This window comes from Melanotaenia boesemani, chromosome 15 (assembly GCF_017639745.1).
Source record: "Melanotaenia boesemani isolate fMelBoe1 chromosome 15, fMelBoe1.pri, whole genome shotgun sequence".
NCBI classification, from domain to species: Eukaryota; Metazoa; Chordata; class Actinopteri; order Atheriniformes; family Melanotaeniidae; genus Melanotaenia; species Melanotaenia boesemani.
This window is the reverse complement of record NC_055696.1, coordinates 24892624-24913009: the sequence shown is the minus strand read 5'-3', so window position 1 is coordinate 24913009 and position 20386 is coordinate 24892624. Positions and strand designations below refer to the sequence as shown.

Sequence of the window (20386 nt, the reverse complement as noted above, 5' to 3'; positions counted from 1 at the left end):
TGTCCTTTTGTGGGATTGAATGCCATCTGCACCCTCCACAGGAAGTCATTCTCTCCTGGGTTATTGTTGGATGTAGGTGCTCTGGGATTTTTTTTTCCCTCCTTTTCCCTAGATTGTTATAAAAATAAAACCAAAAGAAGACACAAGCTATTTGAAATATCTTTTGTTATCAAATGCCATGGATGGTTTCTGCATGGAGCTGCTACATCCATAAATGGTTCTGTTTGGGCTTTGTAGATTTCTCTAAAAGAAAGCTACAGCACCAACATTGCAGTATCCCGCTGTGAGATGCACAGAGCTTTGCTTTTGTTGCCGTGTTTTATTGTGTGACTTATTCAAAATGTCTCTAATCTTTAAAAAAAGTTGTTACTGTATGCCGTTTTCAAGGAGCATAAAAGGATGAGATGTACAGTGAACTGAAATCAAAGTCTTTCACATCACAGCCTGATACTGGTTTTTCATACCAGCTGAAATGCACCAGGCCTGAATAAATGTGTCCTATTAGTTTATTTGTATATTTACATATATACACATTATGTGCAAAAAAAAAAAAAAAAAAAGTTCCCAGACCAACCCAGAACACCTCACCAAGGAGACGTCCAGGAGGCAAAGCTGTCAGACTATCCAGCATTCCCAGATTTTTCACATACATCCTGCTTCCCTTTCAACACATTCTGTTGGGCCTTAAAGATTAAAAAACTTAAAATATCACTACCATTGTATTTATTCAGATTATGAAGCAGCTGCATATGTTCCCTGATATACTTCAGAAGGTTTTTGCATGTAAGTAATTTTGGAAAATATTTAAACTGGATTCATTTAGTTCATCAAGGGGTGTGTGGTCTACTACAGCCTGATGAAGCTTTACACAACAGCAATAATGAGCATAATCACAATAATGTTCACATAAAATGATTTGGTATGGGGAAATATTGGTATTTCAGATATTGTGATTGGATAGGAACCATAATAAAGTGGATTGTGAGTTAGTTATCAATGAGATATGTTCTGGGTGTTCTTGCATAATTGTATTAGTAAGAAACATAACCTGCCAGCTCCAAGTTCTAGCTCCAAAGAATCTGAAGCCAAGAGCCAAGAGAGATATGCTAAAAAATTACTCCCCATCTAATGTCCTTTAATGTAATTTACTCTTTGGTTCATACAGGTATGCATTAGCACCAACTGTCACACTCATGGGGTGCTAGCACCATTGAGAGGCTGCAAAAGCAACCCATTATACACGAGACATAAACACATACCATAAATAGATGTGGTAAATTTAAAATAAAAAGAATACCTCCAGTACAATACACAGAGGGTCCAGCTGAAACCTGACTGTTCATAACGATTGAAAGCAGCACTGTTAGTCACAAGTTTAACACAATTATCCAATTTCTCATTCAAAAGTATTATACTGGAATGCACCGTACCCAACACTGAACACTGTCAAATTATGTTAATGCCATCACTGATGAAAAACCATGCTGTCTTATTTGGCCCAAAAGTTGAAAGCAAAATGGCTCTGAAAAGAAGTGTTCTTTTCACAGAAAAGAAAATCCAAACGCACCATAAAATTAAATTAATTTGTACTTCATATCCTTCCAATCTACAGTTTCTGATCAAAGGGAGTGCCCCTATTGTCCTTAAGTCGGTACAATTTCCTCTGCATCATCCAACTAGGACACAAAGAAAATGAGATGGCGTGTTATTGTGCGGTACTTGTCTGGCATGTAATGGAAAATTTATTCATATACCCTTATAGTTTGTAGGTTACACTTTGTATGTCTGTGTATTTAGATAAGAACTCCTTCTCACACCTTCCCCCCTCTCTCATCCCCTCAACAGATGTTGAGGGTTTAATGAGCTTCCTCCTTTGCACCCTTCACTCCGTAACATTTGTTAACAGCTATGTGAGAAATTTAAAACAATGATCTCCTACTGTGATGTTATCAGCTCATGCCTGGTATATTAACTAAGTTCACTTGTATCTCGCCAGACTCTCGCAGACAAACTCCTTTGACTGTGTGACTCTCATTGCCGGCCGGCTCTTAATAAAACTACTTTGTTCGATTCTCACTTAGTGTGTGATCTTTGATAACTAAAAATTCCACAACAATTCTTGGCGTTGTCGGCAGGATATCTTGAGTGACTGACCGGAGGACCAGAACCCGTGATTGATCATCCTGAAGGATACTTCAGCCCCTGGGTCAGCCTTAACCATCAGGGGACGGCGGGAGGGACTCCGTTCAGACACCACTGATATCCAGAACGAAGTCTGCGTGTGGAGCAGCATCCAGAATCACACACGGTGAGAAGTTTTCATATCAGACTCCCATTTACTGCTCCTTTTCGCAGGGTCCCGCTATCTTGTGAGGCAAGGTAGATTACTATTCTATTGCGGTAGAGTAGAGTTAGTCCGGCACTGAGGTGAAAACTTCGGTGGTAATAATAGGCGTTTTAGTCAATTTTTGTGCCTGGGTTTGGGCGACCCGAAAACCGAGAGAAAATCCAGCAAGGAGACGTCCTAGCTGAAAATGGGAAACGCAGCTGTGACGGGGAAGGAGAGTAAATGGGACTCCCAAATTTTAAGAGATATGAAAAAGAAATATGGACCTGACTGCACGGACTGCATGACTTACTGGACAAAGAAACATGGTTTTCCAGAGAACGGGAGTTTGAGTAAGAAGGAATTAGATAAGCTGAATGAGGCAGCACAGAAGGACTGGGATGAGAAAAAGAAAAAAAAGAAAATCAAGGCAACGGATGTAGAGAAGTGGGAACGACATAATAAATGCATTGAAATGTGGAAAAATGAGAGTGAATGTAGGGTTAGGAAAGCTAATACTAAAGAAATGGGTGGGGGATTAGATATGACTGGAGATATAGGAAACAGGAGGGATAATGCATCCCTGTCTAGTGCACCTCCACCATACAATAATAATTTAGGGCATTCACAACCCTCTCCATATCGTTCACTGCAGGAACGATTACAGGCGCTGAAGGTGGATCCAGATCTGGACTCCTGTCCCCCGGTGTTACAGCAGCCCCAGCAGCCTCAGCAGCGTCATCCAGAGGACCGACGGAGAGATGAGACATCGGGTCCCGCTGACTCCAACCATGGCCAAGCTACAGGGGGAACCGAAAGACCGTCAGCAGACATGACCAGCCCTTCACGTACCAAGTCCGGGAAGATCTACGGACCGGAGGTGTCAGCAACCTCCCCTTTCTACAAATTTGGACAGACTGCAAAGGGCCTATTTTTGGGACAAAATACTGCTGAAGATGAAGACACTGAGGTTTTTAGTGCCCCCATGGTGGAAGTATCAGGACCCACCGGCCCCATATTGGTTTATCGCCCTTGGTCCCCCTCTGAAATCATGGAACATGCTAAAAATCTTCCTGACCCCACTGAAGATGGTGAGAAAGCTAGCGAGGAGTGGAGAGCTTTCTGCCGTGAACACCGCCCCACTGGACTTGAACTGAGAAAAATTCTTGCTAAAATGCTCACTGCTAGTGATCTGGCAAAGATCCGTCCCCACCTCCCTCCTGATGACACCGGCCTGAAAAATCCAAACTGGGACGATGAGCCGAACCGACCTTACAGAGAAGCCATCACCACACTCTGTGATGGCATAAAGACTGTGTTCCCTAATCGAGGAAGCCTGGCTGCCCTGAGAAATCTGATACAGGGCCCAGATGAGCGCATGGAGGCTTTTCTACACCGCTGTGAAACTGTTTTCACCAGACACTCTGGCTTGGAGCGCCCTGCAGGAGAACTGGGGAACACTCCAGGACCATGGGAACGCCTTCTCTGTCAGACCATCATTGAAGGTATGAACAGAGATGTGTTGGAAGTGGTGAAGAGACAGTATGTGGGGATGAGACATGAGACCAGACTGGCTAAGCTCCAATGTCAAGCTAAACATGCACAAGATGTCATGGATGAAAACAAGAAAAAAGCTGAATCCAAGAAAGACAAACAGATGTCAACAGCCCTGACTCTGTTCACCTCCCAAAATCAGCCACAATCCAATAGAGATAGGAGAGGCAGAGGAAGGGGCAGAGGAAGACGAGAGAGGGGCGGCAACCAACAACAGCGTGGGGCATGTTATCGCTGTGACAAATATGGACACTGGAAGGATAACTGCCCACAACGACATGGGCCGTGTCATCGCTGTGGCCAATATGGACACTGGAAGGATAACTGCCCTCAGGATAATGGACCCACCCACCAGAAGGAATACCAGCAGGCTGACTGAGGGGCGGACCCGGGAGACAGGACTCCAGAGGAGCTTTTTTCTCCACCCACCACAGTTTTCGCTGCAGCAACTGTTGAGGGAAGTGAAATGCACACACACACATACACACACACATACACTCATTTAGCTGCTATAGCTTATAAACGTTTTCCTTTATTTACATTGTCTGTAAATAATCAACCAGTTTCTTTTATGGTTGACAGTGGTGCAACTCACTCAGTTCTTAAGACAGGCACCCTAAATCCCACTCCACCACTCAGTGGTAAGACTGTTATTTCTGTGTCTGCTGGAGGCCATCATGACAAAGAAAAATTCACGGTACCTTTAACCTGCTCAGTACAAGGTGAGCATCCATTTACCCATTCCTTTCTTTTGTCCAAAGTTTGTCCTGTAAATTTACTGGGCCGTGATCTGATGTGCAAACTGGGAATTCAGATTTCCTCTGGGTCTCAGGGGCTGACCATATCATGTTCATCTTCTGACACTGAGGAAAAAGATTTAATGATGGTTAAATATAACCCAAGAGCTCCCTGCTATGCTTATCAGTGGAAAATGGGAAGCTCCCCTCTTTCTTCACACTGGCTGTCCCTCTGCAGAGCCAGAGTCTCCCCTGGGGCAGAGGTGATGGGGGAGAGGGAATTACATTGCACATCCTACATCTGTCCTGATGGGCCAGATCAGCAGTATGAAAAAATCTTTTTTAGGGACTGCTCTGACAAACTGACTGTGACATGTATGTTTTGGAATGAAAGTATGTGTGTTTTGTCTGTCTCACTAACCTCTGACCAACAGAAGTTGTTTAAACTTCACACACACCCACACGTGTCTCTTTCCAAGTCCCACTCGACTGAGTGGAAGGATTTGGGCCCCTTTGTTGCTACTGCTCTCAGAGAGTCTCGGTGGCAATCCACTCATGACTCAGCAGTTTTGTTTTCTCCAAGGCTGGGTGTGTTTAAGCAGAGCATGCTCTCTGTGATTCATTGCCAGAAAAGTGTTCAGTTGGTAGATGAGGATTTTCTGACATGTTTATCTGCTGACTCACCCTTGCCACCTGTTCCCCCAGCCCTCTCTCAGGTTCCCTCTGATTTGTGGGCTACCTCTCCCCATGATGTGGGCCTGGTTAAGAACTGCCCCCCAGTAGTCATCACTCCGAAATCTGACTACCGCCCCTGCCAGAAGCAATATCCTCTCAAACCTGAAGCTTTGGAGGGTATTACACCTGTCTTTAATTCACATCTTAGGAGTGGTATTGTTGTTTCTTGTCCAAATTCACCTGTTCGCACTCCTAATTTCCCAATCATGAAACCACGTAAACCACCAGCCAAACCTGACTGGCGTTTTGTCCAAGATCTCCAAGCTGTCAATAAAGCAGTTATTTCACGGGCCCCTATGATGCCCAACCCCCACACCATCGTGTCGCAGATTCCTCCTACTGCTACACATTTCTCCGTGGTAGATCTGGCAAATGCTTTTACGTCTGTTCCTGTTCATCCAGACAGCCAATTCTGGTTCGCTTTTGAGTTCAATGGGAAACCATACACTTGGACCCGGCTTCCCCAGGGGTACTGTGAGTCCCCCACAATCTACAATGAGGTACTAAGAGATTCTCTTTCTTCTTTGCAGCTTCCACAGGGCGTAGTTTTATTAACTTACGTTGATGACCTTCTGCTCTGCTGTCCTTCTGCCTCCTTGTGTGAGGAGGCCACACTGGCCCTCCTCCTCCATCTTCATTCTGAGGGTCATAAAGCCAGTCTGCGTAAACTACAGTTCTGCCAGCCTCAAGTCATCTTTCTAGGGCATCACATTTCTGCCACCACCAAGGCCCTGACCCCTAAACGGATTGAGGCCATTCAGAAAGCACCAAAACCTGTTACCAAGAAACAGCTGATGTCATTTCTAGGTATGGTAGGGTTTTGTCGGGCCTTTATTCCACATTTTTCTGAACTTGAGGCCCCCCTGACTTCCTGTATACATGGTAAGAATCTATCTGCTCATGACCATTTCTTCTGGACCCCGGAGGCTGAGCAGGCTTTCCTGTCTGTGAAACAAGCGCTGTGTTCTGCTCCAGCCCTGGCTCTGCCAGAACCAGCCAAACCTTTCTTTCAGTTTGTTGATGAAAAACATGGTTTCATGTCTTCTGTTCTCCTTCAACAGCACGGCTCTCACAAGCGCCCGGTGGCCTATTACTCTTCCAAGCTCGACTCTGTTGCTGCGGGTCTTCCTGGCTGTCTGAGAGCTGTGGCTGCATGTGAGAAGGCTGTACTTGCATCACGTGACATTGTGGGATACAGTGAGCTAACTGTTTTTGTTCCTCATTCTGTATCCATCATTTTGCTCGAACAAAAGACTTCTCATCTGTCTGCAGCTAGATGGCTGAGATACACCACAGTTCTTCTCGATATGCCTAACATCACTACGAAACGGTGTACATCACTTAACCCTGCCACTCTTCTTCCTACCGCAGAAGATGGTGTTCATCACTGTTGTGAGACTGTTCTGTCTGAAATCTGCACTCCGAGACCAGATTTATCTGATGAGCCTCTTCCTAACTCTGATCTCATTCTTTTTTGTGATGGCTCCTCCTTCAGAGACCATTCTGGTAAGAACAGAGTGGGTTTTGCTGTCTGTGATGAGCATCAGGTTCTCTTCTCTGGCTCCCTCCCTTCACAATTCTCTGCTCAGACAGCTGAACTTGTTGCTCTCACTGAGGCCTGTAAATTCGCACAAGGTAAGTCCCTGACTGTGTATACCGATTCGCGTTACGCCTTTGGTGTAGTTCATGACTTTGGTGCGTTGTGGCGTCACCGTAATTTTTTGAAATCTGATGGTAGGCCTATTTTGAACTCCACACAGGTTGCGGCTCTCCTTGACGCTATTCTTCTTCCTTCAGATGTCGCTGTAGTGAAATGTCAAGCTCACACTAAAGACACTTCCTCTGTTGCCCGTGGCAACGCCTTGGCCGACCAGGCTGCTAAGCAGGCAGCTCTGTCAGCCTCGCCGCACATTCTCACCTCTTCTCCTCTCACAGAAGAGGATCACTCTCCTCCCTGTTCTCTACAGGACATCCAGTCTTTTTCTACTCCAGAGGAACGCTCTGTCTGGAAGGCTAACTCCTGCACCCCTGATTCTGCAGGTGTATGGCGCTCTGTTGATGGAAAACCTTGCCTTCCTCGCCATTTCTTCCCCTGGTTTGCTAAGTTGTCACATGGGTTGGACCATGTGTCAAAAGGGGGGATGGTATCTTCCACAACATCTCTGTGGTTCACAAAAGGCTTCACTGTGGTGGCTGAAAATTACTGTAAAAAATGTTTGATCTGTGCAGGCTATAACACCGCCCGCCCTCTTGCCTGCCCTCCAGCTGGTCATACACCACCTAATCAGCCTTTTGATCATTTGATGATGGATTTCATTGAGTTAACACCTGCAGAAGGTAAGAAATATTGTCTAGTTATGGTAGACATGTGGTCAAAGTGGGTTGAAGCTTTTCCAGCAAAGCATGCCACAAGTTCAGTCGTGGCTAAGGCTCTGGTGACCGAAATCATTCCAAGATGGGGGATTCCAGTTAAGGTCTCATCTGACAATGGTTCACACTTTGTAAATGCGGCCCTGAAAGAGGTAAGTGGACTATTGGGGTTCCAGCTTAAGACTCATTGTGCTTATCACCCGCAATCAGGCGGAGCAATTGAAAGAGAGAACGCCACTTTAAAAGGTAAGTTGGCTAAATGTTGTGAAGAAACAGGACTGTCTTGGCCAAAAGCCCTCCCACTCATTCTTATGCACATGAGAATGAGGAAACGTGCCCGGACAAATCTTAGTCCATTTGAGATTCTGTTTGGCAGACCTCCCTACACTGGTCTGGATCCTCCAGGACTCTCCGTGTCTACCACATACTGTGAAAGTAACATGCTTGCTTATTGTCAAAATCTGTCCAAAGTTCTCTCACAGGTGCAGAGTGTGGTGAAAGAGGTCCTGCCACGCCCAGCATCAGATCTGCTTCACTCCTTGGTTCCGGGAGACTGGATCTTGGTTCGAGAGACGAGGAGAAAGCACTGGCGGTCTAAAAGGTGGCTGGGTCCCTTCCAGGTCCTGTTGGTCACTCATACAGCCGTGAAGGTCGCTGAAAGGTCCACGTGGATTCACGCGTCCCACTGTAGAAGGTTTCAAAGTACCCCAACTCCAGCTGACCTCTCAACCACAGGGCAGAATAATCCCTGAGGTCAGCCCCGTGCGAGATGGTCCATTCTCCACGGGACAACATGAAGTACACCCAGACTGCCGTGAGGGGATGGTCGTGCGTCATCCTCTTCATCCTTGTCACCTCCCTCCTCTGGTACCTGGATCCAACCGGACCTCACCTGACACAACGCACCCCAGCTTCGTCCCAACCCGCCAGACGACTGCAGGGGACAGAAGCACCCTCCTTCAAGAGACACCGCCGAGATGACCACATCCTCCAGCAACATGATCACACTGAAAATCTTTGGTGGCAAGTTGCCAATATGTCTGCTCATAAATTGACAAATGACAGTTGCTATGTTTGTGGACTGGTACCGCACGCCACACCCACTCAATCAGTTTTTATTCCATATCCAGTCCCTTTGAATACCACTTTGTGGACTCTGATCATGGGTAATAGATTACACCCTAGGAACATTACTTGGCCACATCAGCGCCTTCCCCTCTCCTGGAGGAGGCCAGCTGAGTTTTCCAGCAACACAAACTCCACTTGTGTTTCATCCAGAACTGTCTTCCGCTTAAGGGATCGTACAAATCCATATTCTTCTCCACCTCTTTGTTTTCAGCGAAATGGGACAGATACACTATTCTTTTTAGGACACACTCTAGATTGTCAGCGTATTATTCCTGTCTCATGTATATCCTCACCTTGCCCCAAACGCTCTGACTCGTTCACCTTAAATTCTTGTGATTATTCCCTGACTGTTCTCTTTCTACAGAGTGAGACTTAGGAGTTGTTGTGTTTAAACATTGCGGCCTTTTCCTGACCCCTTTCATCACCCCCATCGTGTTAAACTATCTTCTCTCCACTGATGAAAGGATTTATGATGGCTTTGCCCTGGTGGGGGGTTGGGGAACTAGCATGGACTGTGGAAGATCTATCAATCTCTTTGGAAAATTTAACCTCTCTGGTGGATTCTGGGTTTAGCTTGCTGCAAAAGGAAGTTAGGCTTTGAGAATAATGCCTCTATAAACAGGATGGCTCTTGATTTTATTAGCTACACAAGGTGACACTTGTGCTCCGATAGGAAATCAGTATTGTACCTTTGTCCCTGATACATCTGCTAACTTGTCTGTGATCCATGATGCCCTTACTGATCTCTGGGACTGGCTTACTAGTGATTCTTGTATTCTCCATATGGTGGTTTGAAGTTCTTTGAGTAAATTTTCTCTTTATGTGTGATTAATATGTTGCATTTTAATCAAAGGGGTGGATTGTAATGGAAAATTTATTCATATACCCTTATAGTTTGTAGGTTACACTTTGTATGTCTGTGTATTTAGATAAGAACTCCTTCTCACACCTTCCCCCCTCTCTCATCCCCTCAACAGATGTTGAGGGTTTAATGAGCTTCCTCCTTTGCACCCTTCACTCCGTAACATTTGTTAACAGCTATGTGAGAAATTTAAAACAATGATCTCCTACTGTGATGTTATCAGCTCATGCCTGGTATATTAACTAAGTTCACTTGTATCTCGCCAGACTCTCGCAGACAAACTCCTTTGACTGTGTGACTCTCATTGCCGGCCGGCTCTTAATAAAACTACTTTGTTCGATTCTCACTTAGTGTGTGATCTTTGATAACTAAAAATTCCACAACAGGCATTAGTGCAGAAAATATCAGTCAAGACAGAGTTACAAAAGATGAGACAAAGGACAGAGCTGAGCACAGTGGGGAAACATGAGCCAGTTCCATGGGAGACAGTGAAACAGCCTGAAGGGTCTCATCAGGAGCAAATTCACTCAAATGTAATACAAGCTGAAGTGCTATGCCAAATGAAAGATGGGAGGACCCAGATCAGTCATGCCTACTGTGTTGCCACAGCTGATGCATACCAGTATTGTATTGAGAAAAGCACTCATTTCCCCTACGATGATTACAACACCAGCCATATTGTTTACTTGCTCGAAAGCAGAAACGATCTGTATCGATTCCTTATTCATTTATTGTTGAACCAAGCATTGTATCTATGAATGCAAGCAAAATAGGCCCAATTACAGCAAGCAATGCCTCCCCGTGACTCCACAGCCCAGCAAGATGATGAAGGCCTCAAACTGGAAGGAAAGGAGCCATCAAAGAGCACTTATGGACATGTAAATTCACAAACTGAGATAGAAAATATGTCATGCTGTGACGAACAATGATTCACTTAGGACTTCAGATTAGGTTTGTCAACCATACAAACTGAGAGCAGATTAACTGCTCAAATTATCCAAGACATAAAGGACTGAACATGAACATTTGTCATTTCTCCACAGGTTCTAATAAATGTTGCCTTTGTCTAAAGTTTTACAAGTAGCTCCTTTTATGTGTCACATACCTGCAAAATGAATACCATTAGGTATTGATAATGTCTGAGCAAAAACCGAATTTATAGGTGGGAAGGGGAGAAATAATCTAAACCAAGAAGCATCAAAATGCAAATGAAGAAGATTCAAATTCCTTCCCAAATGTTTAAGCCAAAAGAACAGAAAATGCAGATATGAAAAATCAAAATAAGGCATATATATATATATATATATGTGTGTATATACACATACATACATATATATATATATATATATATATATACACACACACACACACATACATATACATGTATATGTATATATATATATATATATATATACATACACATATATATATATGGACACACACAGACAAACATATCAAGTGAAGTTGTGGGTGCATGTGAGTAGGGGCATGCCAGTTTGGATGGCTGCTGTAACCAAGGAAACAGGGCTGTTGACGCTACTTCGTGGAAAAAAAGGACTGTTGTGTCCATGTTTCTCATTTCACATACAGGGGTCATTACTTTATTGAGAGTCAGGAGGGCTTTATAACAGAAGCAGGACAAGCACAAAGAAGCAACTACACTTAAGAAAACAAGCTCAAAACCCCAAAACCCCACAACCCACAACTCCCGATATTCACAAGCGACTTCACAGAAAAACAAATCCCCAAGTGGCTGATAACAGGCGGACTTGGCAACACTACCTTCCCTTGGCGCAGTCATCTGTGTCTCTCCAGTTGTTTAATCTAGCTGCTTTCTTTTCTCCTTCTCCCGTCTTGTTATCTGCCTCAAAAACTTTTGTCTGTCTGCGCTGTAGTGCTGCAAAGTTTACCGCCAGCAGCTTCAAAGACTTAACTGGCCAAGTGTATCACATGGGATGGCTTAACTCAAACGCAGTTGGTCTGTGTGTTTCCTGACCACCTTCGTGAAGACGAGAAAAGCTGAGCCAGTTCAAATCAAAGTACCCTGTCAGATTTTAAATTTTAAGTGCGGGCCAATATGGGATGGTTCCTGGATCTGGATCCGCTTGTTAGTGGCATCTGCTTTAGTCCGCTAACCGTTAGCTTGCCAATAGTATTTTCCATAAATGTTAGCCTTGAGCTACCTTATCAGTTTTTATACATTTTGATGTCTAATGTTAGGTGATTTCACTGAAACAGTGAATGTATTTCCAGTGAGATACTGGTATATTTTCTGTACGTTTCCTTAGTTTTACAGTTTTTCTACGTAAAGGTTTCAAAACGGATTCGGCCTCAGATCTTTCCTGGGACTAGCAAGCAGCAGCAGAATATATAATTACATTTCTTATTATCCATTATGTTTTCTTGACGCGTCAATGCAGAATCGTCCACGTCCGCATCGCGATCCATTGCAATAAAATGTAATTCAACATCCCTGCCAAACACTGACTGTTGCTGGCCATTAATAACTGGAAAAAGCTAAAAACTCCAACAGTCTTAAATCCTGTTGTAAAGCACACCACTTACAATAATTTGCACCTTTTTATTTCATAATTTTTTTGCATTAATGTTGCAACTTTGTTTGTAATGATGAGTCAGTTTGAAAAGAAAAAACACTGCATTGTTGTTTTTTTGGAAATATCCCTGAAGTGAGTGTAGAGACAGAGAAGGACTGCTTCCATGTGTCAGATGCACAAACCACCTGCCTGAGGCTGCTCTCTGACGTAGCCAGGACTCTTCCATGTGCCTGAGTAAAAGGTCCTTTTCATTACCATTTCATGTTTTTATTTTTCCTTTTGTTTGCAGTTTGAGAAAAATGATTTTAGAGGTCCTTAAACTGGGTGAAAACACTTTTCCTCAGGTGGATCTCAGATGTTTCTGACCGACAGGTTGCTGATGAAACTGCTTAACGGTTGACTGGGTGATTGAAAAGAGCCACGGTTTGCTGATCTCACTTAATCACTTTATCTTAAAGCTTTTTACATTTAGCCCAGGTGGTATTGCATTTTCATTTTCAGTCCAGATCAGATCAGACCCCTCTCCAAAACTTATTTCTGCTCTTTGAAAGGAAGACAGCATCAGCTGTCCTCTCCGTCCGGCTGCATGAGAGAAAAAAGACTTTATGCAGCCTGATGTAAATAAATGTGTGTAAAAATAAATTTAACGACACATTAATCTTCACATTAAGCAAGAAAATAATGATGAAAAAATTAGATGCGTTAGTCCCAAAGTTACAAGTCTTAACATTTTAAAGATTTAAAGTATAAATACACAGAAATCATAACCAGTTCTAGCTGATCCCAACAACTGAAAAAAAAAAAAAGAAATTAGCTAGGTAATTAGCTTGCATAGAGAATTTTCATCACATCACAAAGCTGACTAACCTTTTAAAGAATAAATACGAGTTTATTTGCACAATAGTGAAGAAAAAATAGAGCAGACTTTTACTTTTACTTGTCATGTTTGTTTACATCCATCTCTTCGTTTGTAATTTTTGATTCCGCACCTCTGTAAGTTAAATTTAGAATAAAGAAATGAGCATATCTACATTTATAATTACATAGTTGGTCCCCAAACTGCAGCAAAACAACCCTGAGAGAATCATTTTGCTCACAGAGCTTTTAAAAGTGGTACGTTCTGGACTGATTTAAATCCAGGTCATGTGTGTCAGCTGAAGGGGAAAAGCCCTCAGTACAAGACAGCAACACAGTGACACAGCTAAGACTCCCAGCCTATACAGCTGTTAATCCACAGACAGTGCACTGGCACTACTGCCTCGCTCTGATTCTCCCGATGCGCCCAATCGTGTGAATTTAGATGCCTGACGTACCACAGAACAGCCAATCACTGTATGTAGACAAAGAGAAGCCAGCTGTAGACAGAGATGACTTTAAAGAAAAAAGGAAAGGGAGTAAATCCTGCTCAGAGATGACAGCTTTACTCGTTTTATTTGGTATAAAGGTTCAAAATATTATCAGGCTCACGTCTCTCTGGATGACTGAAGTGAAATGAGGGAGAGGAAATTGTCAATGGGAGGAAGCTCCCATCTTGTACGCAGAATGAAATACATGCGGAAGCTATTGTCTTTAAAGTGACTGTTATTCTATGAGAAAACAGAACAGACATGGTCGTATTATACAGTGCATGGTATTTAAACTTTCACTGAGTTAAACCAGTTAAGGCTGGTGTTAGAGGGGTATTAACGTCTGTCAGCTGTGCAGCCAGCTCCGACATTAAACCCCCTCTCCCAGATTGTATGAAACAGAAAACTCAATCTAAAAATTTTAGTTGAAAAAAATAGTATTTAATATCATTACTTTTTGTGAAAGTAATGATATTAAATAATAAATCAGGTTTCAAGCTGTGAAGACTGGCCATTTAGCAGCCAAAGCAACTAAGCAAGGTGCTGGTCATAATATGAGGGGGGAAATGCACATGGCATGTTTTCACCTTTAATCCCTGAATAAACAAACCAAATCCTTTTAGTGTTCCTCTTTATGTGATTTACTTGAACGAGTCTGGATTTGTTCAGTGCACACTTGCTGCAGACCTCTGCAAAAACAAGACTTCTCTGAAGTGAGTGGCATTAGCATGCACCTCCCAGGCATCATCATAATGCAAATATGAACATAAATATTCAATAATCACGTCAGCTTGACTCATTTTACTTGTTTCCTGATCTTGTTGTCAGGCTGCAGAGCGTAGCCTAATTCGATACCTTGGCCTTTAAGCTGCTTTCGGAACAGCAGATTGCTGCCCACGCCCACCCTCTCAACACCCCTCCCCACCCCCCCAGTCCCTCAAGAGATTTGGAATTGGAGGGCGCTTACTTGACATCCCATCAGTTGGCGGCTCACTAACAAGTAGGCCATAAACCTTTTTTCTCTCTTTGATTACACTAAGTGCACGGAGGCCAGATGCGACCCAGCAGTCATCTGTTGGCTTGCCAACAGAGTCACTGCAAGACTGGTGAGGGCAGGAGGAGGAGGAGGACATGGGTCACTAGGGGGTCCCCTCCCTCCAGGAATAAAGCCATTGTTCTTCATTACAGCAGGAGACGCTGCTGGAGGGGTTCAGACGGAGAGCACGTCCATTTCCACACCTGTTTTCCATCACCGGGGCTCCTACCAGCTTAAATCTGAGCCAGACAAGATTCAGCTAGATTTAATACAGGTTTTCTTTGTGAATGAACGGTCTATTTTTTTATTTATTTATTTATTTATTGCTTGTTTGTTTGTTTGCCAGTTTATAGCAATAATAAAAAATATAAAACATAACACAGTCAAAGTGGGTATCCACCATAACAACAACAACCAAAAAAAACTATACAAAAAGGTTTGGGATAAGCAAAACGCAGATTACGATTTGTGGCATATGTCATTAAATACTTTAATACCTCGAGCCGAATGAGGAACAGAAGAGGCTAAAATAACTAATGCAAACGTCCTGAGTTAGCACTAAAGTTACAACAATTAACATTCAGCTAACTTTTTTTTTCCTTTCTAAAAGTCTGATAACTATCGGGGTCACTGAAGCCCTTCAGCTCAGATCTCTGCTGCTGCTATCAGCTCCTCACCCAAACACTGAGGTTTTTCAACATGTAAACACTTTACAGCAGAAAAATCATTAATCCAATTTTCTATTTCTGAAGATTTTTTTTATGTAAATCTGTTTTTTTTTTCCTCTTGTATGTGCACCTCAAACGCTCTCATTGGGCTTCCGCAGATAGCAGCGGGCTCAGCCCTCCCCCCACACCAGAACGGTGTTTGTCTGAAAGCTCTAACAGATTTACAGTGAAGTGAGACGTCAGTCACGCTGGAATTTAACTGTGCATATAACCACACTGAGAAGCGCTGCTCTACAAGATGCAGAAGACAACTTCAGCCCACATACTGTTGTTAAGAGACGAACTACATCAGTGGAATCATTTCCACAGTGGATCCCGTATGATGAGGATCCACATGGAAAGAGATCACAGATGCAGTTGTGTTGCATCTCTATGCAAAATATGAAGCTGTTCATACCGTGGAAAAGTTATGTTATTTACTTTCTTTGCTGAAAGACAACAGTAAATATTAAAAAAGGTGGATGTACGGTGGCTATCAGTGGCCAAAATTGTTCTAGACATATATTTTCATGTGTGAGTGGATCCAGTGGTCTCAGGTGCAGCGATGACTGCACTGTACCGTCTTATTCTGTGGTGCTTTTAAGGCGTTGCTGATCCCAAACGGAGCTCCAGCTCCTATCAAACAAAGCTGCTACTGCCATTTTAAAGCTTCACACACAGAGTTTTTTTGTCCATTCAGAGACACCGTACTAAAAATGGTGGCAGATGCATGTATGTCTAATTCCAAATTAATAAAAACAAACTATTATTTTAGTAAAGTCTAGAAACACATGTTTCCATTATTACATTTTTCTGTCGTTGACCTTTAATTTTGCTCCACCCTGCACCTTTAAAATGTAAAATGTACTGTTCTCAAAACAACTGGATTGGTTTTTCTCAGCTACTGCAGTAATTCTTCACCCAGTCATGCATGGAAAAAAAAGGCAAATACTGTGAAACTGGTATAATTTACTTTGTTTTTTTTTAATTATGTTATATATGTTGGTTATAAAGAATGTCACTAATTATAAGGTTCATGTTTGAACCTCTGTCTGGACTGTTCCACTAGACTTCATATATACCATATTTAAGGTTCAGCAGCAAAGTTATTGGTAGTTCCACCAGAACGGGTAAAAACTTATTACTTCATGCATCCAAGTACCCAAGAAGTGGAGACTTCTTAGAAAAGTCCAGAGAAGACAAGGACCCCATTGTTACAGAGCCTTTTAGCTTATTTTAATTAACATTCAGTGTCAATATTCAGGAAGGGAGAAAAACAAAAATATATATATATATATATATATATATATTTTAAGATGAGCTCTTTAACATACCCTCCCTGACATTTGTTTACACTCAAGACTAAGCCATCAATCATCCCAGTAATAGTGTAAAGATGCCGGTTCATGCACCCTTCAGATTACATGTCAGCAGTAATGTAGCAGTAAATAAAACTAAATGAAAGCACGGCAGAAACCAGTAATGTACAGAATGCAAATCATGCTGTCACCTTAACATTAAACAAGACTTTGCACTCTGAATTAATCCATTCCCTACGATGTCCTGAAAGCTGTATATCAGTGTGACAACAACGTCAGCATAAAACTCAACTTGCTTCAATCAACATGTCCCAATAGGATATATTTATTCTTACAACTTTGTGTTCTGAAGAATGCATGCAAACCAAATAAATAAACTTAAATTTCCTCCAGGTCCATCAACAGAAAGCATCTACATACGAGGCAAATCTAATGCTCTTATCCAAAATCATAAGATCAGATTTTCTTGCATTGTTTTCTGTAATATCTGCACGTCCAAACTTTCCAACCGAGAAATAATAGCAGTGCTGCATCTTCCAATAACTGATAGATTAGAGCCAGGTTTCCAAGTCTCACTAAGCTTATGGTCAGTGTGCTGTGTTAGCACTCTTTAATAACACCTGTAAAGCACTATCCCCTGCTGCTCTAAGCTCATAATCTGGACTACAACTGGACTTAATTCTTCTATAAAGGAATTGCATCAAGATGATTACATTGCACACGTTACTGGGTGCATTAATTACAGCAGGGGCAAGACATGTTTGCAAAATCAGAAATTGTTTCCGTCATGTTCGTTCGACTTGACTTAAATGTAAAATAGAGAAATATGCATTATTCAAAACTTCTTTCATTTTTTTTTTATTTTCTATACAAGGCAACCATGTTGCTGCGTTATAGGGTGTTTAATTAATGTAAGTGAAAAGTATTGTGCTTCTAGCTTTCTTAAAATTAAAGATAAAGGCCATTTTATCCAGTCCTTGTCTTTACAATGACTCTTATTTTCACTTGTGTAATTTGATTCGACCAAGTCAGAGATCAGTTCTGGTCATCAAGGGCCCCTACACTGCTGGTTTTAGATGTTTTCCTTCTCCAACACACTTGATGCATATGAAATGGCCCCCATCAACAGCTTGTCAAGTTGTGCACAAGCCGGTTATTGATCCATTCATTGGAATTAGACTCTTGAAGCAGAGAAACATCTAAAACTTAAAGGACAGTGGCCTGCAAGGGCCACATTTGAGCACCCCTGGTCTAGAGATTACATGTCATAAAAAGAAAAGTGAATGAAAAACTCCCTCTTTATATATATTTCATCGTAAATAAGATCCAAACCGGCCTGATTTAATCCAAATCAGATCTAATTTTAGAACTTCTTCAGTACTTGTGAGAAGGTTTCTCCATTTACAGCACCTGGCTGTGTTCCCACTGCTTATTCAAACAAAGGATATGTGATAAATAGAGGGAGCTGCACTCTCTCTTTCCAACCTGTAGAGTGCAGATTCACTTTTGAGAAGTAGTCATAATGGATGAAAATAAAGAACAGAAACCCCAACTGCACTTACGCCAAGACGATGGAGAAAGGGGCATCGTGGTCCTGACTTTCATGAATTTGTAGTGAAGAAGTGGGGGAACACAGCCTAAAATGCTGGCACAATGTGAGCTTACAGTATGCAGTTGGTGGTAAATAATTGATACGCTTTGTGCAAATGCACCCTGAGCTCTGTGTGAAATCAGTGGAGCCATTACCATGAAGGTAAAGCAGCACCGTACTGTCCAAAGAAAAGAGGCTTGTTTACTCTTTCATTGACTTGCTGCAAGCCAAAAAAAAAAGAAGAACAAAAAAAAGGAAACAAAGAAAAACAACAACATTACTGTAGGTTCATTTTAGTGGATAAAACTGGATTAAGCCTTTTGGATAATCCACAATGTGAAAAATGTGGACATCTGCCTCCTCGTCAAGCTCGCCCTTCCAGGGTTGAACTCTGCATAAGAAATAGATCCGTTTTTGTAATAAATATGCCTGCAGTGAATGTATCTGAGCATAAAGTTACTTATTATATAATTGAGTGGATGTAAACACATGCTGAATCATCAGGAGGTGGAAACGGTATGAATGCGCGAAGATAAAAAAAAAAAAAACACAAACTGAGCGTGCGTTTCTAGTAGTTCCAACAAAAAAAAAACATTTTTCAAAACAGCACTTTATATATTCTGGGGTAATAAATGTGGTTCTGTAGACCGCCAACATCATTGGCCGGTTCAAAGCTCCCCCACAAAAAAAAAAAAAAAAAAAAAAAAAAGCTTAAAAATAATGTCGCAGGCTTCTCCCTCGCGAGCTTTATCTGAAGCCGATCCGCTTCTCAAAACCATCTAACTCAGATTACAACAGCCGTGTGAAAACCTTTGATGTTTTCATGCACGGTGCTTCTGCAAATCCAGCTCTGGTTTTATAAAAACACAGCCCGGAGCTGAAAGACAAACTCGGGAAAATTTATCTCCTCTCCTCTCCCAGCAAGCCAGCGCAGATCTCCTGATATGCTCCGGCTACCGCTGGAAACACCGAGCACTTGTCCGGATAAAGGTCAACTCCAACCAGAGACCCAGAGTCGGTCTCGCGACTGGAAGCGGTTGAATGACTGCTGTTGAAACGCGGTCTCAAAAACTGACATTAAATCTGCAAACAACCGCAGATACCACTCCTATCTTTGCGCCGAATTGATCCAAAAAGGCAAACCGCTGTCCACATTAACCGAGTTCCGATTTATCACCTACTAATTTAAAACTTTGGATACGTCTTAATAAATTAACAAAGTTCTGTATGGAGTTTCCTCAGGTCGCACGTTATCAATTATAGCTGCTGCATGATGCACCCGCACGCGCTGCTTCCTGAGATTTATAGCAGGGTCCGTCAAAGTAGCCGAGCTAACGGTCTGAGCAAACAAAAACAACTATTTAATAATACCAAATGAGTGACTGTATCTCTAAACCATCGTAGCAACATAAGACTACTCGACATGGTCTTCCACAGCACATCTTTTTACATTTAGGAGTTGGCAGCTGTGAAGCGGCTGAACGATTAAGCCTGTAATGTTGAGCCATCCAAAGTGATGTATTCACGGGTAGCAGCTCTGTAACGCTTCTTTGTATCCAAACACATGTAAATCTGCATACTTTCAACTTTACGGAGAGCTTTTCCACTTGCTCAACAACATAACACACCAAATCCAAAATGCTCTGCAGCGCACGTTCAAAAGATTGCCGAGTGCGCAGATAAAATGACACTCCTCCACATCCACGGCCGTGGAAATCTGAGAACAGAGAGCGTATGTTGTTTAGATTTTAAAAGAATAGTCCTACCTTTGTTTAGAGCCGCTTGAAACAGGAATAAAAAGAGAATAGTCGCGAGAGAGACGCTGCCAGTGTTCGCCATGTTGGACACCTGCTTCAGTATGGCAGAGAGAGGCAGCTTCACCTACAGCGGGACTCAGTTAATGAGATGCGAAGAGGAGGAAGAGTACTGGCTTCTACATCTTCCTATTCCCAGCTGCGATAAACCGCCGAGATTACAACTGTGCAATTTTAAAATTACTCAAAGAGAAAAAATAATAACGTTGAGCCGCAGAGATATTAAGTTTGTTTGTGGCGTTGTGTAATCCTATTTATTTACTTATTTATTTAATTAATTTGTTTTAATGTTTTAATCGATAAGTG

The 20386-nt window shown here is 42.4% G+C and overlaps 1 protein-coding gene across 5 annotated transcripts in view; it reads right to left on the bottom strand.

Annotated features, from left to right (window-relative positions):
• Nucleotides 1-20148, bottom strand: part of cadm1a (cell adhesion molecule 1a) — a 501415-nt gene extending 481267 nt beyond the window's left edge. For all 5 annotated transcript variants that reach the window (XM_042007760.1, XM_042007762.1, XM_042007763.1 and 2 more), the window contains exon 1: nucleotides 20033-20148. In XM_042007760.1, coding sequence (XP_041863694.1) covers nucleotides 20033-20105 — 73 coding nt within the window. In that variant the 5' untranslated portion in view covers nucleotides 20106-20148. The remainder of the gene's footprint in view (nucleotides 1-20032) is intronic.
• Nucleotides 20149-20386: the final 238 nt, after the last annotated feature.